At 40.8% G+C, this 23,951-nt stretch overlaps 2 protein-coding genes across 5 annotated transcripts in view; both read left to right on the plus strand.

Moving 5' to 3' along the window:
• LOC135638276 (uncharacterized) lies at window positions 1–3,388 on the plus strand. Of its 2 annotated transcripts, XR_010496572.1 has the most exons (4): window positions 1–1,333; window positions 1,413–1,619; window positions 1,710–2,918; window positions 3,011–3,388. XR_010496572.1 is itself a non-coding variant. In XM_065151336.1 (3 exons), exons 1-3 carry the CDS (start codon window positions 31–33, stop codon window positions 2,471–2,473), a joined length of 2,274 nt encoding a protein of 757 aa, XP_065007408.1. In that variant the 5' UTR covers window positions 1–30; the 3' UTR covers window positions 2,474–2,919. The 2 variants fall into 2 exon arrangements, 1 of the variants encoding a protein (XP_065007408.1); XM_065151336.1 differs by lacking the exon at window positions 3,011–3,388 and having other exon boundaries at window positions 1,710–2,919.
• The window catches only part of LOC135639135 (metal tolerance protein 2-like), an 80,090-nt gene that overhangs the window by 14,219 nt on the left and 41,920 nt on the right, over window positions 1–23,951 (plus strand). The window lies entirely within an intron of this gene.

Below are 23,951 nucleotides of genomic sequence, written 5' to 3' on the forward strand. Positions count from 1 at the left end.
TTGGAGCATCAGTATACGGTCGATGAAGCAATGAGGCATCGACGACCTGACTCACAATTTGAGCATGGCACTGGTAGTGGAATCCAGAGGTCAACCAGCATGAGGCAACCAACTGCTCCTTCTCAGCTAGGCCGAACTAGTAGCATGAGATATGGTAGACTCCGTGGTTTTATGAGAGGTCTTGGCAGGAGGTCCGCACCAGATATTGTTGATATTGATCCGCAAGCCTATCCCCCACAAACAACGAAACAAACACGGATTGACGATGCATACACAAAAGAAAAAAAACGGGATATTGGGAAGGCAATCTCAAAATGGTTTAACTTTCATAGGATTCCAGCCAACACAGCCAAAGGTCCATATTATCAGAGCATGATCTCCTCTATTCAAAAGTCTGGCACGGGGATCCAACCTCCAACACCAAAGGAGATTCACGGCGTGTACTTAGATGAGGAGGTGGCAGAAATAAAGGATTGGATCAAATCCTTCAAGAGGCAATGGGAAGAATATGGGGTGACATTGATGTGTGACAGTTGGACAGGACCAACAAGAATGAGTATCATCAACTTTCTTGTTTATTGCAATAGAAGAGTGGTGTTTCATAAGTCCGTTAATGCTTCTGAAAAGATCCAAGATGCAAACTACATTGAGAGCTTGATGGACACTATGGTAGAGGAGATTGGACCACAGTATGTTGTACAAATAATAACCGACAATGGAGCGAATTTCAAAAAGGCCGGTTTGCAATTGATGGAAAAAAGAAAAACTTTGTTTTGGACTCCATGTGCAGCTCATTGCATAGATCTAATGTTGAAGGATATTGGTGAGTTGGATGCGGTCAAAAAATGTGTAGCTCGAGCACAATCAATTACCAAATTTATATATAATCATCATTGGGTCCACGCATTAATGCAAAAGTATGTAAATGGTGAGGTACTTCGACCTGGAATTACTCGGTTTGCTACCAATTTTATTGCATTAAAGTCATTACAGCAAAAAAGGCAAGGCTTGAAGGCAATGGCTAGCTCACAAGAGTGGTCTGAATCCAGATATTCAAAATTGAGTGATGGAAAGAAGATAGAAAAGGCCATTCTTTCCTCTAGATTTTGGGATACTATAGCAGAAATCATAAAAGGTGTGGAACCACTTTATATTGTCCTCCGTAAGGTCGATATGGACAAGCGTCCACAAATGCCGTATCTTAAATATATGTTGATTTCAGCAAGAGAGGAGGTCAGGAAAGCATTCAAAGATGATTTTAAGGCCGACCAATATGTACGAATCATTGATCGTCGGACCGATGTTCATATGGATCAAGATATCCATAATGCAGGTAAATTCATATTAAGAATAATTTAATTTATTATTATTTAGATAATAAAAAATCATACTAACAAAATTATGTTTTGCAGCGTATTATCTAAACCCAGCAATTCAATATCGATATGCTCTCGGAACGCAAAATAATTTCCTAACGACACTACGAAATGTTATATATCGGCTCTTGCCAAACACTACCGAGGCAACCGATGCTCTTATGGAGGGTCGATTATTTCGAGAAACAATTGGTTCATTCTCCGACGTTGTAGCTGTATCGTGCCGTTACACTATGGATCCTGGTGAGAAAAAGTTATGCATATTGATTATCAATTATATTTAATGTTGATTATTTGTTATGCTAATAAAATCTTATTTATATCTTTTTGCAGTCGAGTGGTGGCTACAATTTGGAGGCGATGCACCACATTTAAGGAAGGTTGCCGTTCGTATACTTTCACAGACAACAACATCTAGTGGTTGCGAACGTAGTTGGTCAACGTTTGCATTGATTCATACGAAGGTCCGCAACAGACTCTCCTACAGACGGTTAGAGAAACTAGTATATGTCCATTATAACATGCGGTTAAAATTACGATGTGCTGAGTTGGATAAGGAGCCAGAGGAACCAGATATTGATCCCATTGACCTCCAATTCTACAACGAAGATTCAGAGCCAATGTTAGATTGGGTTGAAGCAGCAGAGAACCAAGAGGATCCTCTACTTGATGAGGCGGGAGATCCTCAGCGTCCTTCGCGTTTTATCACCGAGGCAATAGAAGAAGAAGAAGAAGCACAACCCCAACAGGTGGAAAATCCCCCTCGATTACAACATGGTATGAGTCAAACTGCTCGAGGAACTACCGATACCCAACGGTCACACTCGTCCGCCCAACGTGCAAAGGCAAAGGGGAAGGCAGTAGCATCAGTTGCATCGTTGGAAAGAATCGAGTCGGGCGACGAGACACCTTCACAATCACATTCTCTTTCTCGCTCGGTCCAGAGACATGATAGCAACACGGACAGCAGTGCCTCAACAGATGATGGCGGTGATACCGGGCAGTCGTTGGTCTCGTCTGCACAACTTGAGAGTGGTGAATGGACTGAGGAGCAATATTTTACACATGCCACTCAAGATTCAGATCATGGAACTTGACAAGGTACTGGTCAAGTTTATGCGCGGAAGGGAAAGGAGAAGGGGAAGGCAGTGGATGAATATGAACAAATGCGACAGAGCATACATGATATAGACACAGAAAGAGACTCATCGTATTCACAGCAATCGTATTATGGAGAATCATATGGGCAACAACAGTATGGTGATAGTTGGTCATCCTTCTCTGAGCAACAGCATGATACAGAACAACATCAATATATGCCTCAAGAGCTGCCTCGAACAAATATGATTCATGACGATCAATCTACGATCAGCACCACATTGATGCATCAATGGCATACGGTGTATCAATACACTATGTCATGGGATCAATTTCATGATTGAGTCCAACAAACGTATCATATTGATATGTATCGGATCGAGGACCCTGATCCACCACCCGTGGAGGCCCGTCGTTCGTTTTGGTGGTAGAATTAACAATCAGGTATATCTAGATATATGATTATTTAATTCATTTGAATTTTAGAGTTTATATTGTAACAAAATAGTCTAACAATTCAACTAATTTTTCTGTAGATATTTCAATCTATAACGAGCTAAAATACGAATCTCGAACAAGACTACCTCAAAGCCCGAAAAAGATATGTGATGCTATTCTTATCTAATTTACATTGATTTTGTCAAACTTATACTATTACTATATTTATTTGTAACTTGAAAACCTTATCCTAACTTTTTTTTTTATTTTCAGGTATTTTCGGAGGGTTAAATCGGTGAAATCGGGTGTACCGCTCGGTACACCTCGGTATACCGGTCGGTACACCCGTACCGTACCGTACCGAGCGTGGGTCGAAACGCCGGTACGGTACGGTACGGCGAACCTTGCAAGAGGGCAGTTTTAACAATAAGTAGCATATATCGGAAGCACACCCGGAACAACAAAACGTACATGTGCCTTTTCAAGACAATATGATGCAAGGAACAAATCTCTCACAAATGTATTCATATTAGGAATGAAATGGAAGCAAGAGTATATAGGGAATCCAAGCAATAATATTTAGCTCAATTCAAATAAGAAGGTTAGAAGAATTCAATATCCAAAGGAATGAAACAGAATACGCGAAATCGACCAAAGCTCGATTTCTGACAGAATTTCAATGGCACATAGAACAAATACTTCAGATTATCAATTATGCTCCAATACCCTTAATAAAGCTGTCATTGAAAGATATATCAACCTATTTTCTGTTGAAACAAGTTTCGTACGAATCAGAGTTTCCAACAAGGAGTTACCTTTGATTTGGTAACCCAAGGTCAAAACACAATCACTGTTTTGCAGAATACATAGGGTCGGATTCAACAGATACTAGGGTAGGCATTTGGATTCTATAATTTTCAAACTATATGTCAAAAGAAAGATTTTCAAGTCTAGTTTCAAATAAAATCAGTTTGGTACAAATCAGAATTTCCAACAGGGAGTTATAGGCATTTCAGTATCAAAAGGTCATAAATCTTAATCCCTGATTTGCAGCGTTCATAGACTCATTTGCAACAGACGTTTGGGTAAGTATTCGGTATTCAAAATCTTCAAATTTTGTGTCAAAAGAAAGATATAAGAGTCTAATTTCAAACAAACTAGGTCCTGTTCAAATCTGCATTTCGTACTAAAAATTATAGCTGGAATCGTATATAGGGGTCAGTTTACCGAAAAATTTCAGAATCGATGGTTCTTTGCCCAAGGAGAGAACATATCGGTTTCTAAATAGAAATCCTTCAGTTTATTTTGAATCAACATAAAACAGAGACTAAAAATTCTGTAGGATGGGGTTAGAACACTTGCCTTTGAGAATTTTGACCCCAAATTGAGAAGATTGAGTAAGAAACCTCAAAGCCCAAATTTTTCTTCTTCTTCTTCCCCCTTTCTTTTCTCTTCTTCTTTCTTTCTTTCTCTGTTCTTCCACACAGCAGCTGCCTTCTCTGGTTCCTTAAGAACGAAGGCAGAGAGGCTTAGGTGGTGGGATTTGTTATTTTGTGCATTTTGCAGTTTAGTACTTGTTTTTATTATATTCACGATTAGGTCCTCAGGGTTTACATATAGGTCCTCAGATTCTTTTTTGAACAAATCTCCCAAATCTTAAAAATAAGTTACCTCTAATTCATACTCTATTTCTTTTGTCAATTTAAAATAGATGCTTACATTATCACTAGAAATTTATACGAACATTCGGAAACGAGGGATGTTACAATATATGTGTGTTTCTCTAGGCCTATGTTTGGACTCTAGCTAGGAGAGTCCTAATTGAGAGGGACATTCTGTTATGACTCTATTTATGAGAGTCCTAATTGAGAGGGACATTCTGTTAGGACTCTAGCTAGGAGAGTCCTAATTGAGAGGGACATTCTTGTAAGAGGTTTTTTCTTAGAGAAGAATTAGGAGTTGTAAGGGAATAGGAGTCTTGAGTAAGAGTCCTATTAGGAGTTGTAAGGGAATAGGAGTCTTGAGTAGGAGTCCTATTAGGAGTTAGGGTTTAGAAGCCCTATAAATAGCCATGTATTCCTCCTCTTTTCATAAGCAATAGATGAATCTTTTCTGCTGCCTTTGAGCAGCAACTTGGAGGGAGGAACCTCTATAGAGTTCCAAGGAGACCGATCCCCTAAAGAGATCAACCCCAAGTTTAGAATCTGCAAGGGTTCTAGCACCTGGTATCAGAGCAGCGTTCTTGGCATCTCGCTGCCCTTCCACTGCCATCCATCAACCCTCCATAACCGCCAAAAGCAATTCCCACAATTGCTTAAAAGATCGTCGCCAAATTCCACCGTCATCTCCACTACCGCAGATCATCTTTTGATCTCCCTGTGAATTGCAACAGGTTCTGGTTTCCTACCTTACTACTGCTGCAATTTAGTTATCCCTATTCGAAAATAAAAAAAAAAAAAAAAAAATTTCGTTCCTATATTGCTGTAAATTTCATCGTAAGTTGCTGAAATTTTTCGACGAGAATTCTGCTATCGCAACTTACACCAATTTTCTTGCTGTTACTGCCGAAATTTTCTTGATTAAATTGGACATCCTTGCTGTCATATAAATTGAGATATTGCTGTCAATTCCCTCCTCAAATCTCTCAAATTTTTTATGGAGATTTCGTCGAGAAACCGCTGTTTCTTCGACGATAATTCTGCCCTTACAAGACAACACAATTCTGCAGCAAACTTTCACTGATTTCTATCAAACCTATACATGCCTTTAACCCGTCAACAAAAGAGAGATCTTAACATCACAGATTTGAAGTCATATACTATGACATCTAAGGAGGCAATCAATACTAAATTTGAAGCCTTTGAGGCTCGAATGAAGGATAAGATTCGGACTCTCCTTACCGAATTTAGTTTGGGCCGACTACCAAGCCCGAAGAAATCACATCATGGAGAGAGCTCTAACCAATCAAATCATGCCCAAAGAGATGACTTCCAAGAGAGGGGAGTTTCTATGACCGATCCCAACTATTCGCGCATGAGAGTGGACTTCCCTAGATGGGAAGGAGACCCAATTGGTTGGATCTCGCGCGCAGAGCGATATTTTCGGTACCATAAAACTGCGGAGGCATCCATGGTGGAAATTGCAGCTATACATCTTGAAGGGGATGCCATACAATGGTTTGACTGGTTTGAACACACTTATGGAGCCCTTTCATGGCGACAATTCAAAGAAGGACTACTGATCCGCTTCGGACCAACTTATTACGAGAACATTGACGGACAACTAGCAAAGATCCGACAAACCTCCACCATTCAGGAGTACCAAACCAGGTTTGAAAGATTATCTAATCAAACTCGTGATTGGTCTGAAAAACAACTATTGGGGACCTTTATTGAGGGCTTAAAGCCGGAGATCCGGGGAGAAGTTAAGGCGCGACAACCATACACGCTTATGGCAGCCATCTCTTTCGTACGACTTCAAGAGGAGCGATTGAACCATGAAGCCCGGAGAACTAGGATCACTCCACGACCTACAATACTAAAGCCCTCAGCCCCCCCTACTATCAACTGAGTCCCTGCACCGAAAAGGTTAACAAGAGAAGAACTTCGGGAGCGATCTGCGAAGGGGTTATGTTGGCATTGCGACGAGCCGTGGAGCCGCGAGCATCGCTGTAAAAAAGGTAGACTTCTTATGATTGAACCAGTAGAAGAAGAGGTCATTGAACATCTAGAAGAAAGCCTTGAACATGAAGAAGAAGATATGGAAGAAGAGTCACAACCGACCAACATTACGGTACACGCACTAGCCGGCTACTCAAATCCGCAAACGATGAAAGTTGGAGGCCTTCTCAAACAACAGCCGATCACTGTTCTCATCGACACGGGTAGCACTAATAACTTCCTGAATAGTAAGGTTGCTGCTCGGATGGCACTGCATATTGAAGGTTGCAGCAAGTTCGATGTAAAGGTTGCCAACGGCAGAATCCTAAAGTGCGACCAAAGATGCCCGCAGGTGAAACTATTACTACAAGACCAAGAAATTATCACCGATTTCTTCCTCCTACCAATCGATGACTATGAGGCAGTGCTTGGTATAGAATGGCTGACTACACTAGGTGATGTCTCTTGGAATTTTTCTAAATTAATTATGAAATTCTACTGTAAGGGCAAACAGATCATCCTACGCGGGAAGCGCGGAAGCAACGTTACCACTGTTCCGACCCAACGAATGGAGAAAGTTTTACACAAGGTAAATGGTGGATTTTTGATGCACCTGTAACAACAACCAGAGGGGAAGAAAATAGAAATTGAAGATCAAAATCTTGCCCAATTGCTTATTGAATTTGCCGACATATTTGCTGAACCGCGCGGTCTTCCTCCTTCTCGGCAACATGACCATCGAATTCCAATCCTTCCGGGCAAGCCACCAGCGAACACTCGACCGTACCGATATCCTCACCTCCAAAAAGATGAAATTGAAAATATCGTAAAGGAGATGCTTGAAATAGGGGTGATTCGGCCAAGTTGCAGCCCCTATTCCTCACCGGTGCTACTTGTACGCAAGAAGGACGGAACTTGGCGGATGTGCATCGACTACCGAGCTTTAAATGACATCACCGTCAAGGACAAGTACCCAATACCAGTGGTGGATGAACTTCTTGATGAATTGAAAGGAGCTCGAGTCTTCACGAAGTTGGACCTCCGATCCGGTTACCACCAAATTCGGGTATGTGACGATGACATTCCAAAAACTGCATTTCGCACACATGATGACCATTATGAATTCTTGGTAATGCCTTTTGGACTCACTAATGCTCCTTCAACCTTTCAAAGTCTCATGAACGATATTTTTCGGAGCTTTCTTCGTAAATTTGTGCTGGTATTTTTCGATGATATTCTCGTTTACAGCCCTTCTCTTGAGACTCACTTTCAGCATTTACGGATTGTTTTGACGATCCTTCGGGAGAATACTCTTTTTGTTAAGCAACCAAAGTGCAGCTTTCTCCAGCAAAAAGTAGAGTACCTTGCGCATATAATATCAGAAGGAGTGGCGGTAGACCCAACAAAAATTTAGGCAATGCAAGGCTGGCCGAAACCTACAAACGTGAAATTACTACGGGGGTTCCTTGGACTAACGGGCTACTACCGAAAATTTGTTAAGGACTATGGGAAGATCAGTGCACCACTCACTTCTTTACTGAAAAAAGATACTTTCCAATGGTCGGACAAAGCCTCTGCTGCCTTCGACAAACTTAAAGCAGCCATGACAACGACGCTGGTGCTTGCGCTACCAGATTTCAATAGACCCTTCATCATTGAGGCCGATGCATCTGGAGTCGGAATTGGAGCCGTTCTCATGCAAAATGGTCGACCACTCGCATACACTAGCAAGGCATTATCTCCCTCCCATCAAAACATATCAGTATATGATAAGGAGATGCTTGCCATTGTACACGCAGTAACGAGGTAGAGACCCTACCTGATCGGCCGGCGATTTCAAATTAAAACTAACCATAAAAGCCTCAAGTACTTTTTGGAGCAAAAGATATCATCCTCTGAGCAGCAAAAATGGGTAACCAAACTTCTTGGATTTGATTATGAAATTATTTACAGAAAGGGGAAAGAAAACGTTATTGCAGATGCACTCTCACGGCTACCTGAACAAGCTAAGGTTTCAGCCATCTCCCTTCCTACCACCGGTCTCCTCGAGGACATTAGGGAAGAATGGAAGAAGGATCCAGAGATCAGCAAGATCATAAAAAAATTGGAGGAGGATCCAAGTGCAATAGCCCATTACACCTGGGATTCGAGGGATTTACGCTACAAAGGTCGCATTGTGCTTATACCTGACTCCCCTTGCATCGCAATCATCTTACATGAAATGCACTCCATACCTTCAGCAGGGCACTCTGGATTCCTAAGAACCTACAAAAGAGTGAAGCAAAATTTTTATTGGAGAGGGATGAAAAAAATTATTGCTGAATATGTGGCACAATGTGATGTATGTCAACAGCACAAGGGTGAAACTGTGGCAAATCCAGGGAAGCTACAACCACTACCCATACCAGACTTAGTGTGGACTGACATCTCCATGGACTTCATTGAAGGGCTGCCATCTTCCAAAGGTAAAAGCACGATTCTCGTGATGGTTGATCGACTTACGAAATATGCTCATTTTTGTGCTGTGAGAAATCCCTACACTACTACTAGTATTGCCCAGATTTTCATAGAAAATATTGTTAAACTGCATGGGATGCCAAGGTCCATCGTAAGTGATCGTGACAGGATCTTCACTAGTAAATTTTGGACCGAGTTATTTCAGTTACAAGGCACCAAACTCAAGATGAGCACAGCGTATCATCCACAAACTGACGGCCAAACAGAGGTGGTAAATAGGTGCTTAGAGACGTACCTCCGGTGTTTCGCTAGCGACCGACCAAAAGAGTGGGCGAAATGGCTTCCCTGGGCCGAATGGTGGTATAATACTACATATCATTCATCTACAAAATGTGCCCCTTATGAAGCATTGTATGGTCGACCATCACATGTAATTCCAAAGTATGTAATTGGCTCGGCCAAGGTAGATCAGGTTGACCAAGAATTGATTGATAGGGACAAACTCTTACAACTGTTAAAAGATAATCTCTCTACCGCTCAAGCCAGAATGAAGCAGCAAGCCGACACACGACGAAGTGAAAGAGAATTTTCAGTGGGAGATTGGGTTTATCTTCGCCTACAACCATACAAGCAACTCTCTATCAATACTCGAGCCTCCATGAAGCTATCCCCACGTTTTTATGGGCCCTATCAGATCACAGAGCGTATTGGAGCCGTGACATACAGACTTAAATTACCTGAGGATGCCAAAATTCACCCTGTCTTCCACGTATCATGCCTAAAGGCCAAGTTGGGAGAACACGAGTCACCCCAGATCCAACTGCCCAACACAACTGAGGATGGAGTTATTCAAGCCCAACCACAAGCCATCCTCGATCGCAGGATCGTGATGCGTCGCCGACATCCCTCTACTGAAGTACTAGTGCATTGGAATAATCTACCACTTGAAGACGCCACATGGGAACCATATGAGGAGCTGAAGACCCGGTTCCCTGAGTTCATGGAATCTCAGCCTTGAGGACAAGGCTGATTTGAAGAGGGCAGGTCTGTTAGGACTCTAGCTAGGAGAGTCCTAATTGAGAGGGACATTATGTTAGGACTCTAGCTAGGAGAGTCCTAATTGAGAGGGACATTCATGTAAGAGGTTTTTTCTTAGAGAAGAATTAGGAGTTGTAAGGGAATAGGAGTCTTGAGTAGGAGTCATATTAGGAGTTGGTTAGAAGTAAGAGTTTTAAGTAGGAGTCCTATTAGGAGTTAGTGTTTAGAAGCCCTATAAATAGCCATGTATTCCTCCTCTTTTCATAAACAATAGATGAATCTTTTCTGCAGCCTTTGAGCAGCAACTTGGAGGGAGGAACCCCTATAGAGTTCCAAGGAGGCCGATCCCCTAAAGAGATCAACCCCAAGTTTAGAATCTGCAAGGGTTCTAGCAGCCTAATATCGAGCTGGCTGTAAGTCATACTTGTCAGAACTCCTTCTGACTCGATGAATTAACATCTCTCATAATAATTCACTCAACTCATCGACGATGGATATATTAGGCCACTACGTTGCAGTTCCCAAACGATACAAGGGAATCTAATCCATTGGACCTATCTATCCTCAGTTACTGTGTATCTATTGTTCCTCATCCATCTAATATCTCAAAGACCGTATACCGGGTATGGTGCTATCAGACCCATACGGAATCTACTCGACTTTCGCTCTAATCGGATTCTCCCGGAGAACTCTTTCTCTCTCAATCCAAATGATCCTGGCTAGGGATTTGCCTAAGCAAGAACACATAGGATATTCCTCTTATGACATCAAGAGTAGATAATCCTCTATTGATATTCAATTATTTTCGTAAAGTTGGCTACCACTCTCGATGATCGACTGTACTAGATCTGGAACCTCTAGATCTATAAGTCCGGTATCAAAGAGCGAAGTACTCATAAAAGACATCCTTAGTGTCTCAAGTCTAAGGACCAAACACACAACTAGGACCACAAAATTGCTAGTTGATAATGAGGTATCATTAACTATCTAGCATTTCGTGAGCGGATCAATCAGTGAGCTCATTCTTTAGTGAGCACCTGCATTGTATCCTTGGTGTCCCAACACGAGCAGTTATGAGACTAGTTACCTCTATCATATGAATGGGTATACAACGTATCAGTCTGTCCGGTTATCTCGATATCTCTCTTGAGTAACCTATGATCGGGATTATTTAGGGTTTGTGTTTAAAGGCGAATTGGTCTTATTATCATGATTTCATTACAATCTGATTCCCATTACACAGATCCATGGATATCACAATATATGCAACAGACAATATAAAGTGAGAAATACCAATAAATAATAATAAGCAAAAAGACTACGTAGTGTGTCACACGTGCCATAACTCATATGATTGGATTGTAGGGCACATATGACTAGCAATCTCCCACTTGACCTAAAGCTAATCACCTATTTGTTTGATCCCTATCAGACTCTTATAACGCTCAAAGACAATCTGAGACGACTTCGTTAGTGGATTTGCGATGTTATCCTCGGATGGAACTCTTTCCACTACTACCCACGGGCCACGATCTCTCTAATCAGGTGGAACCTCATCAGAAACGTGTTTGGACTTTTGATGAGACGTGATTCCTTCGCTTGAGGAATCACCTCGTTGTTGTCGTCACAAAATAAGGGAATCGACTCCTCGTTGCCTGGCACGACTCCTAGATCTATGATGAACTTTTTCATTCAGACTCCCTCCTTTATTGCTTCTGTCGCAACAATGTATTCCGCCTCTATGGTCGAGTCAATAATAGTATCTTGCTTGGAACTCTTCCAGCATACTAGTCCTCCATTCAGGGTAAACATATACCCTGAGTTAGACTTGCTATCATCGACATTGGACTAGAAACTCGAGTCCATGTAGCCCTCAACCTTGAGGCTACCTCCTCCATATACTAGTAAAAGATCCTTAGTCCTTCTCAACACTTAGAGCATGCATTATATCAGGCCTGGTACATAACATAGCATACATGATAGATCCTATCACTGAGGTATATGGTATCCTATCATTGTCTGTCATTTCTACAGGAGTCTTTGGGAACATACTTCTAGAGAGTAATATTCCATATCTCATCGTAATGAGACATCTCTTGGAATTTTTCATGTCAAACCTTTTAACAATGGTGTCTATTTACCTAGACTGGGACAAGCCAAGCATCCTTTTAGATCTATCTCTATAGATCCGAATCCCCAAGATATAGGATGTTTCTCCTAAGTCCTTTATGGAGAAATAATAGATAGCCAAGCCTTTACCATGGAGAGCATTCCTATATCATTTCCAATGATCAGGATGTCATCTACATATAACACCAAGAAGGTGATAGTGCACCCACTTATCTTCCTATACACACAAGACTCATCTTCATTCTTAATGAAGTTATAAGATCTGATTGCCTTATCAAATCTTATGTTTCAACTTCGGGAAGCTTGCTTTAGTCCATAGATAGACCTAAGCAATTTGCACACTTGGACACGAATCCCTCAAGCTGTATCATATATACCTCCTCCTCGAGGTTGTTATTGAGGAACGTCATTTTCATATCCATTTGCCAGATCTTATAGTCATAGTGTGCTATAATAGCCAATAGAATTCGGATGGATTTCAGCATGGCTATAGGTGAGAAGGTTTCGTCATAGTCAGCACCTTGCTTTTGATAATACCCCTTAGCCACTAGCCTTGCCTTATAGGTCTCCACCCTTTCATCTACTTTGATTTTCTTCTTGAAGATCCACTTACAACTAACGAGTACAATACTCTTAGGTGCATCAACTAGGTTCCAAACCTTGTTGGAGTACATGAAATCTATCTCGAAATTCATGGCTTCTTATCACTTCTCAGAGTCTATACTCGTAATAGCCTCCTTGTAGGTTTGATGATCAATATCCTTAACATCATCTCTTCTGATATGTCCCAAATATCTCTTAGGAGGATGGGGTACTCTTTTGGACCTATGTAAAGTCGAAACTTGTGTGCTAGGTACCTGAACAGAATTGGACTGCGAAATTGTGCTTGAGCTAGGTTCTCTAACCTTGCTCAACTCTATCACTCTCCCACTGTCTCCACCAAGAATATATTCCTTCTCAAGGAATATCGCCCTCTTGGCTATAAAGACCTTTTGGTCCTCGGGGTGATAGAAACAATATCAAGTTTCCTTAGGGTATCTCACGAACTTTCATCGTTCCATCTTGGATTCCAACTTGTTGAGGTTATGTCTCTTAACATGGGCAGGACAGTCCCAAATCTTAACAACCTTAAGATCAGATTTCTTCCCTTTCCATATCTCATATAGTGTAGACACTACTGACTTAGTTGGAACTCTATTCAGAAGGTAAGTTGCGAACTCTATGGCGTATCCCAAGAGTGAGACGGGTAAGTCGGTGAAACTCATCATGAACCGTACCATGTCTAACAATGTACGATTTCTTATTTTTGATACTCCATTGTGTTGAGATATATAAAGAGGTGTTCATTGAGATAGAATCTCACGGTCCTTGAGAAATTGGGTGAACTCTATACTCAAGTTCTTACCTCCTCGATCTGATCGAAGAGTCTTGATACTTTTTCTAGTCTGGTTTTCTATATCATTCTTATATTCCCTGAATTTCTTAAAGGCCTCGGACTTATACTTCATCAAATACACATGTTCATATTTAGATAAGTCATTAGTGAATGTAATAAAGTAAGAATAACCTCCTATAGCCTAAGTTGACATGGGACCACATATATTACTATGTATTAGTTCTAGTAACTCAGTGACTCTCTTTCCAAGCCCACTAAACAAAGAGTTGGTCAATTTTCCACGAAGGCAAGACTCGCAAATCGCATATGACTCATAGTCGAATCAATCTAGGTATCCATCCTCTAGAACTTTTGGATTCTTCCTTCGTAGATGTGACCTAGCCTACAATACCACAGGTATGCACTATTCACCTCATCTCATTTCCTCTTGGACACATTTACATTCATGATATGTAGAGCAATATCTAACATAAATAAACTATTATGCAATGTTCCTCTAATGATGATCTTATCATCCAATATTATTGAACAACCATTGTTCTCAAAAATTAATTTTTATCCTCTAACTATCAAATATAAAATGAAAATAATATTTTTAATAATAGAAGGAACGAAATAACATGCATTCAATTCAATAGTAGCTCTACTAGGCAGATGTAAGGTGACCTCGCCAATAGCCACTACAACAACTTTTGCTCCATTACTCATCTTGAGGTTTATCTTGCCTCTCGATAATCTTTTAGGACTTGCCAGAATCTGTAACGAATTACAGATGTGATAAGCACTGCCGATATCCAATATCCATGTGTTATCATAAAAATCTGACAAATGAAGACCGATCATGAATGTACCTGAAGCTTCTCCAATGATACCGGGGAGGGTAAAAATACAGAATGGATTTCGAATGAACACCGATAGAACAGTTGTTCAGATAGAGAATGTCACAAAAGGCAAGGAACGAACTCTTGAAGAAACTTCGATAAAACGAAATATAGCTCACCACCAAGTTTAAAAATCAAAAGGGATACAGAAGATCACCACCCTAATGATAATAAACAAGGATACAGAACTGAAAGCAAAAGATTCACCACCACTCAAGGACGCATCCAAGAGGTACAGAGTTCCAAAGAGCACTCCAAGAGAGCTTCTGTCAATATCCTCAGTTTCTAAAGTGCTTTCTAAGACCTAAACCTCAAAATAAATACTAGTGCATGAAACAACCCTTCATACATAGAGAATTTCGAAATTAAGTGCTTTACAGCTGCCAACCAACTCCATTAATGTATTCCTTAGCCATGAAGAAAAGCACCATGATACAGCTTTACAACTGCCAACCAACTCCATTAATGTATTCCTTTGTGCAGGGAATATGCTGATGAGCTGTCTTATCTGAGTAGACTGGAAGATTATGTGGCAATATTATTGGCTGAAGAAAAATATCATATTATCAGCATGGTCCATATGAACAGATTGTAGCAAATTAGACACTCCCGTGTCAATCTCCCCTGGTTGAAAAAGACTTGTCCTCAAGTCCGTGTTTGTTTCGTCATCATGATTATAAAAAGGACTTAAATCAGCCACGTTAAATGTTGGGGATACTCCGTAATCTTTAGGTAGCTCAATCTCATAATCATTTTTGCCAATTTTCTTAAGCACCTTGAATGGACCATCAGCCTTTGGTTTCAGTTTTCCAAATTTGCCCGGCGGAAACCTCTCCTTCCTTAAATGAATCCAGACCAAATCACTTGCATTAAATTCCACATGTTTTCTGCGTTTGTTAGCAGCTTTCATGTACCTCTCATTTTGTTTCTCAATAGTTGCTTTCACACCCTCATGTAGCTTCCTTATCTGCTTAGCTCTTTCATCAGCATCTCCACTAAATTGCTTTGTTGTAGAATGAGGGATTAAGTCCAAAGGACCAGCAGGATTGGCACCATAAACTACCTCAAAAGGACTCTTACCAATACTATGATGCATAGAACGATTGTAGGCAAACTCAATTTGTGGAAGAAAGACATCCCATTGCTTAATATTCTTGCCAACGTAGCTTCTAAGCAAATTTCCCAAGGGTTTGTTACCTCAGTTTGCCCATCGGTTTGTGGATGATGCGAGCTGCTGAAATTCAAAGAAGTACCGAGCTTCCTCCAAAGAGTTCTTAAAAAATGACTAACAAATTTTGAATCTCGATTAGACACCATAGTTCTTGGAATACCATGCAATTTAACAATCTCCTTAAAATATAAATCAGCAATATGAGATGTATCATTTGATTTATTGTATGGAACAAAGTGAGACATTTTTGAGAATCTGTCAACAACAACCATGATAGAATCCTTGTTCCTTTGAGTTCTTGGCAGTCCCAAAACGAAATCAAGACTCACATCCTCCCATGGAGCATTTGGCACTAGCAATGGAGTGTACAAACCAGAATTTTGACTTCTTGTTTTTGCCAAATGACACAATCGGCATTGCTTCACATGTCTATCCACATCTCTGAACATTTTAGGCCAGTAGAAATTTGATTGAACAAGAGCTAGAGTCTTGTCCCTACCGAAATGTCCTCCCAAAACACCACCATGAGCTTCAGCTAGAATTACTTGTCTGAAAGAACAAGATGGAACATACAAAGCATTAGCTCGAAAAAGAAAACCATCAAAGATAAAAAATTGTTGAAAGAAACCTGTTTTACAATTCTACCATATCGAGCCGAAATCCACATCGTTCTCATATAGATCTTTGAATGTTTCAAATCCAACCACATTGACTTTCATTGCTAATAATAAAGAACGCTTTCTGCTCAATGCGTCAGCCAAGGTCCGCCATACCGTACCGTACCGGAGTTTCGACCCGGGCTCGGTACGGTACGGTACCGGTGTATCGGGCGGTACACCAGGGCGTATCGAGCGGTACACCCTGGTGTACCGGTACTGTAGCAGTACTACAGTACTACACTGTAGCACTGTAGCGGTACAGGGTGGTCCGCGTACCGAGTACCTGGCGGACCGGTATGTACCGCCCGGTACGGCCGGTACGCTTCGGTACGGCAGACACTGGCGTCAGCAACTACATTTTGAACACTAGATTTGTGCTTGATTGTAAAGTTGTAAGATTGTAAAAACTTCACCCAAGCTGCATGCCTCTTGTTTAGCTTGTGCTGGTGATTAATGAACTTTAATGCCTCATGATCATAATATAGAACAAATGGCTTGGCAAGAAGGTATTGACTCCAATGAGACAAAGCTCGATAAATTGCATAAAACTCCTTATCGTAAGTAGAGTATTTCTTTCTCGTATCATTCAGCTTTTCACTAAAAAATGCACTGGGCTTTCCGTCTTGGCTCAAAACAGCACCAATTCCCACATTAGATGCATCACATTCAACTTCAAACACATTATCAAAATTTGGTAGAACTAATATAGGAGCTTCAGTCACTTTTCTTTTCAAAAGCTCAAAAGCATCATTAGCTTCACTAGTCCATTTGAATTTATCACATTTCAGACATTCGGTGACTGGAGCGACAATAGAGCTGAAACCTTTGATAAATCTTCTGTAAAATGAAGTTAAGCCATGGAAACTCCTCACATCATGCAATGAAGCAGGTGTTGGCCAACTGAGAATAGCCTCTACCTTACTTTGATCCATCATGATTCCATCTTTGACAGCTCATCAGCATATTCCCTGCACAAAGGAATACATTAATGGAGTTGGTTGGCAGTTGTAAAGTTGTATCATGGTGCTTTTCTTCATGGCTAAGGAATACATTAATGGAGTTGGTTGGCAGCTGTAAAGCACTTAATTTCGAAATTCCCTATGTATGAAGGGTTGTTTCATGCACTAGTATTTATTTTGAGGTTTAGGTCTTAGAAAGCACTTTAGAAACTGAGGATATTGACAGAAGCTCTCTTGGAGTGCTCTTTGGAACTCTGTATCTCTTGGATGCATCCTTGAGTGGTGAGTCTTTTGCTTTCAGTTCTGTATCCTTGTTTATTATCATTAGGGTGGTGATCTTCTGTATCCCTTTTGATTTTTAAACTTGGTGGTGAGCTATATTTCGTTTTACCGAAGTTTCTTCAAGAGTTCGTTCATAGCCTTTTGTGACATTCTCTATCTGAACAAATGTTCTATCGGTGTTCATTCGAAATCCATTCTGCATTTTTACCCTCCCCGGTATCAGTTTGGTATCAGAGCTAAAGGCTAGAGATCATGGCAAGGCGGAATGGAAAAGATGTAGTTGGTGAAGGTAGCGACCATAAAGATGATGCTGAGTCGTTGAGGCTGCAGCTACGAAAATTGCTGCGTAGCCTACAAGAAAACAATGAAATAATCGACGAACTTCAAGGTAGATATAACCAACATGAAAATGACGCTCGAGAGTTTACTTCTGATGATGATACACCTCTTCCAAGGGAGTCGAGAAGATGTCGAAGAAGAAATGAAGTCCAAGACGAGTGACATAATAAATATAACCCCAGATTTGATATTCCAGAATTTCAAGGTAAAATAAATGTTGATGACTTTCTCGATTGACTTAATACAGTAGAAAGAATTTTCGATTTTCATGAACCACCAGAACAAAAGAAGGTCAAACTTGTGGCACTCAAACTCAGGCGGAATGCATCTTTTTGGTGGGAAAATCTAAAGAAACAAAGAGAACGTGAGGGGAAAAGTAAGATCGTTACATGGGAGAAAATGAAAAGGGATATAGAAGATCACCACCCTAATAATAATAAACAAGGATACTGAACTGAAAGCAAAAGACTCACCACTCAAGGACGCATCCAAGAGATACAGAGTTCCAAAGAGCACTCCAAGAGAGCTTCTGTTAATATCCTCGGTTTCTAAAGTGCTTTCTAAGACCTAAACCTCAAAATAAATACTAGTGCATGAAACAACCCTTCATGCATTGGGAATTTCGAAATTAAGTGCTTTACAGCTACCAACCAACTCCATTAATGTATTCCTTAGCCATGAAGAAAAGCACCGTGATATAGCTTTACAACTGCCAACCAACTCTGTTAATGTATTCCTTTGTGCAGGGAATATGCTGATGAGCTGTTTTATCTGAGTAGGCTGGAAGATTATGTGGCAATATTATTGGCTGAAGAAAAATATCATATTATCAGCATGGTCCATATGAACAAATTGTAGCAAATTAGACACTCCCGTGTCATCCAAGCTTCTATTTTGCCTTCTCTGCAAGGTCTTTGTAGTTTCTTTTTTAGTGCCTGTCTGTTAGAACCCTTGCAGATTCTAAGCTTGGGGTTGATCTCTTTAGGGGATCGGCTTCCTTGGAACTCTATAGGGGTTTCTTCCTCTAAGTTACTGCTCAAAGGCTGCAGAAAAGATTCATCTATTGTCTATCGAAAAAGGATGAATACATGACTATTTATAGGGTTTCTAAACCCTAACTCCTAATATGACTCCTACTCAATTAAGACTCGTACTCAAGACTCCTATTCCTTTATAACTTCTAATTCTTCTATAAGAAATAACCTCCAAACCTTAGTTGGCCTCTTCACCTCTTTAATAGGGGTCGGCTTAGGTAGGTTTCAAATTAGCCTTGTCCTCGAGGCTGACAATTCATGAATTATGAGAATTTGATCTTCAAGTCGTCATAGTTCTCCCAAGTGGCACATTCTGCTGGTAAGTTCGCCCACTGTATTAGCACTTCAGTAGTGGGTCGTCGTCGTCGAGTCACACTTCGTCGATCAATAATGACACTCGATAGGGTATGGAGTTCTCCTTAGGTAGTTATATTTGGTGGGTGGCTTTGGGCTGTCTCCAAGCACTTGTTTACCACTTCCGTCTGGCCGTCGGTTTGCGGGTGATATGCCATACTCCTTTTCAATTTAGTGCCTTTATAGCGTAATTCTTTTGAGTCCCAATTGTAATGAGCCACGGAGCTTGGTGCTTCCTCCAATTTTTATTTTTTGATCTTACTGGTCTCCTGATCTTCCTGCCATTCCCTCTTAATATTCTCAGGGATGTTGCTAGTCGAAAGTGAAATGACCGAAAATTCAGCTTGCTTGGGTAGTTGTGAAAGCGCATTTGCAACAATATTCTCTTTCCCCTTTTTGTAAGTTATTTCATAATCATATCCAAGAAGCTTTGTTAACTATTTTTACTATTCGGGGGAAGATATCTTCTGCTCCAAGAAATATTTTAGGCTTTTATGGTTGGTCTTGATTTGAAAGCGTCGCTCGATCAAGTACGATCTCCATTTGGCCACCGCATGCACAATCGTGAGCATCTCCTTGTCATAAATAGTCATTTTGAGATGGGAAGGAGATAATACCTTACTGGTATACGCGAGAGGGCGGCCATCTTGCATTAGTACAACAATTCCGACTCCGGAGGCATCGACTTCAATAATGAAAGTCTTGTCGAAGTTGAGTAGCGCTAGTATGAGCGTTGTCGTCATTGCGGCTTTAAGTTTGTCGAAGACGGTAGTGGCTTTGTCCAACCATTGAAAAGCATCTTTTTTCAGCAAGGAAGTAAGTGGTGCATTGATCTATCCATCATTATTTACGAACTTGTGGTAGTAGCCTATTAAACCGAGAAAGCCACGTAGCAATTTTATGTTCCTCGAGGTCGGCCAGTTCTGTATTGCTCCAATTTTGGAGGGGTCCACTGCTACACCTTCCTCTAATATGATATGCCTAAGATATTCCACATTCTGTTGAAGAAAGTAAAAATTCGTAGTGGTCGTTGTGTGTTCAAAAGGTGGTTTTCGGTATGTCTTCTTTGCACCCTCGTATTTGATGATACTCGGATTAAAGGTCCAACTTTGTGAAGATTTGTGCTCCCTTTCATCTAGCAATTCATCTACTATTGGAGTAGGGTATTTGTCGTTGACGGTTATACCGTTGAGAGCTCGGTAATCAACACACAATCGTCATGTTCCGTCCTTCTTTTGTACGAGGAGCACCGGTGAAGAGTAGGGCTGCAACTTGGCCGAATAACTCCTGTTTCGAGCATCTCTTTTATAATCCTTTCTATTTCATCCTTCTGGAGATGTGGATACTGATATGGCTGAGTATTTGCTGGAGATTTACCTGGAAGAATCGTTATACAATGATCATGCCGACGGGTAAGAGGTAGGTTGCGTAGTTCATCAAATATATCTGAAAATTCAGCAGGCAAAGGAAGTAGATTTAGATCTTCAAATTTTGTTGACTCTCTCTTAGTTTGCTGCTCTAGTTGTACCAAAAAGCTGCTGCATGCTTTATGTAAAACCTTCTCTATTTGTTGTGTGCAAATCATTGTTACGTCGCCCCAACATTTCCCGTACAGTATCACCTGTTTTTCCTTACTGTAAAATTTCATAATTAGTTTCATAAAATTCTAAGAAACATCACCTAACGTCATCAACCATTTAATTCTGAGCATGGCCTCATGATCATCAAGAGGGAGAAGGAAGAAATATACAATTATCTCTTGGTCCTGCAGCAATAGTTTTGCCCGCGGGCATCTTTTGTCGCACTTTAGGGTTCTGCCGTCGGCGACCTTTACATCGGACTTGCTGCAACCTTCTATGTGGAGTGTCATTCGAGCTGCAACCTTACTATTTAGGAAGTTATTAATGCTACCCGTGTCGATGAGAACAGTGATCGGTTGTTGTTTGAGAAAGCCTCCAACTTTCATCGTTTACGGGTTTGAGTAGCCAGCTAGTGCGTATACCGTAACGTCGATCGGTTGTGGCTCTTCTTCCGCATCTTCTTCTTCATGTTCAAGGCTCTCTTCTGGATGTTCAATGCCCTCTTCTTCTACTGGTTCAATCATAAGAAGTCTCCCTTTACTACAACAATGCTCAAGGCTCCACGACTCATCGCAGTGCCAACATAGCCCCTTTGCAGATCGCTCCTGAAGCTCTTCTCTTGTCAACCGTTTTGGTGCAGGGACTCAGTTGACAGTAGAGGGGGCTGAGGGCTTCAGTATTGCTAGTCGGGGAGTGACCCTAGTCCTTCAGGCTTTATAGTTTAATCGCTCCTCTTGAAGTCGTGTGAAAGAGATGACTGTCATAAGCGTGTACGGTTGTCACGCTTTAACTTCTCTCCGGATCTCCGGCTTCAAGCCCTCAATGAAGGTCCCCAATAGCTGTTTTTGAGACCAATCACGAGTTTGATTAGATAATCTTTTAAACCTGGTTTGGTACTCCTGAATGGTGGAGGTTTGTCGGATCTTTGCTAGTTGTCCGTCAATGTTCTCATAATTGGTTGGTCCGAAGCGGATCAGCAGTCCTTCATTGAATTGTTGCCATGAGAGGATTCCATGAGTGTGTTCAAACCAGTCAAACTACTGTATGGCATCCCCTTCAAGATGTATAGCCGCAATTTTCACCATAGATGCATCTGCAGTTTTGTGGTATCGAAAATATCGCCCCGCGCGTGAGATCTAACCAATCGGGTCTCTTTCTTCCCATCTAGGGAATTCCACCCTCATGCATGGATAGTTGGGATTGATCATAGAACCTCCCCCTCTCTTGAAAGTCATCTCTTCTGGCTTGGTGCAATTGGTTAGAGCTCTCCCCCTGATGTGATTTCTTCGGGCTTGGTGGTCAGCCAAAATTGAGTTCGGTAAAGAGAGTCCGAATCTTATCTTCCATTCGCGCCTCGAAGGCTTCGAATTTAGCATTGATTGCCTCCTTAGATGCCAAAGTATATGCCTCCAAATCTGTGATGTTAAGATCTCTCTTTTGTTGTCGGGTTAAAGGCATGTATAGGTTGAGAGAAGTGATGGTCGAAAGGGTTGGTGGATTGGTGGATGTAGGCTGCGGTTTAGGCTTGTTTTGTGGCTGTTTTGGGTGCAGTTTGAGGGTGTGGTTTGGTAGAGTTTTAGGGCTGTGGATGAAAGTTTTAGATCTGTGGTAGATGGCAGCAAAGGTTTGATAGAAATCAATGGAAGTTGCTGCAGATATGTGTTGTCTTGTAAGAGCAGAATTGTTGTCGAAGAAACAGCGGTTTCTCGATGAAATTTCCACCAAAAACTTGAGAAATTTGAGGAGAGAATTAACAGCAAAATCTTAGCTTATATGACAGCAAGGATATCCAATTTAATCAAGAAAATTTCGACAGTATAATAGCAAGGAAATTGGTGCAAGTTGCGATAGTAGAATTCTCGTCGAAAAATTTCAGCGGTTTGCTACGAAAAATTGTAGCAACACAAAATCATTTCTAGAGATGAATTCATCAATAGATCAATCTTAGATGGAAGCCAAGATGATCTATGAAGTGTATAAGAAATTTCATTCAAAAAAGATTGCAAATAGATGGGTTAAGGCAACAATATGCGGCTGAAATTTTCTGCAGCATAGATTTTCAAGTGTAGCAGATTGGACGTAAAAGATCAGTGGTTTATATTAAGAATTTTTCGACGAAACCAAAGGGAAATCCACTATAGTAAGTGTCAAAGCTATCTTAAAAATTTCATAGAGATTTGGACAGAATAAACATAGTAGCAAGATCAAACAAACTGTACTATGCGGCTGGAATTTTACAATGCAGATTTTCACGTATAGCAGTTTAGACGTAAAAGATCAATGGTCTATATTGAGAATTTTTTCACAAAACCAAAGGGAAATATGCTTTTAGGAAGTGTTAAAGCTGTCATAAAAATTTCGTAGAGATTTGGATAGAAAAAACGTAGTAGCAAGATCAAACAAACTGTGCTATACGGCTGGAATTTTACAGTGTAGATTTTCAAGTATAGTAGTTTAGACATAAAAGATCAATGGTTTATATTGAGAATCTTTTGACAAAACCAAAGTGAAATCTGATGTTAGGAAGTGTCAAAGCTGTCATAAAAATTTTGTAGAGATTTGGATAGAAAAAACGTAATAGCAAGATCAAACAATCTATGCTATGCGGTTGGAATTTTACAATGTATCTTTCGTCGTAGAGATGAAAACTTTGCGACGAAAAGTTTATGCAGCAATTTTGGAACAATTTTTTTTTTTGATTTTCGAATAAGGATAACTAAATTACAGCAGCAGTAAGGCAGAAAACTAGAACCTGTTGCAATTCACGGGGAGATCAAAGGATGATCCGCGGTGGTGGAGATGACGACGGAATTTGGCGACTATCTTTTAAGCAATTGTGGGAATTGCTTTGAGCGGCTGTGGAGGGCTGATGGATGACTGTGGAAGGGCAGCGAGATGCCAAGAACGCTGCTCTGATACCAGGTGTTAGAACCCTTGCAGATTCTAAGCTTGGGGTTGATCTCTTTAGGGGATCGGCCTCCTTGGAACACTATAGGGGTTCCTCCAAGTTGCTGCTCAAAGGCTGCAGAAAAGATTTATCTATTATCTATTAAAAGAGGATGAATTCATGGCTATTTATAGGGTTTCTAAACCCTAACTC

This window comes from Musa acuminata, chromosome BXJ3-5 (genome assembly GCF_036884655.1).
Source record: "Musa acuminata AAA Group cultivar baxijiao chromosome BXJ3-5, Cavendish_Baxijiao_AAA, whole genome shotgun sequence".
NCBI classification, from domain to species: domain Eukaryota; kingdom Viridiplantae; phylum Streptophyta; class Magnoliopsida; order Zingiberales; family Musaceae; genus Musa; species Musa acuminata.

Excerpts from the sequence above, each read along its gene's own strand:
- LOC135638276 (XM_065151336.1), top strand. The coding sequence starts at position 31 with ATGAGGCATCGACGACCTGACTCACAATTTGAGCATGGCACTGGTAGT. Across the intron at positions 1,334-1,412 it reads TCAAGATATCCATAATGCAG|CGTATTATCTAAACCCAGCA; the intron begins GTAAATTCATAT and ends TATGTTTTGCAG. Across the intron at positions 1,620-1,709 it reads CCGTTACACTATGGATCCTG|TCGAGTGGTGGCTACAATTT; the intron begins GTGAGAAAAAGT and ends ATCTTTTTGCAG.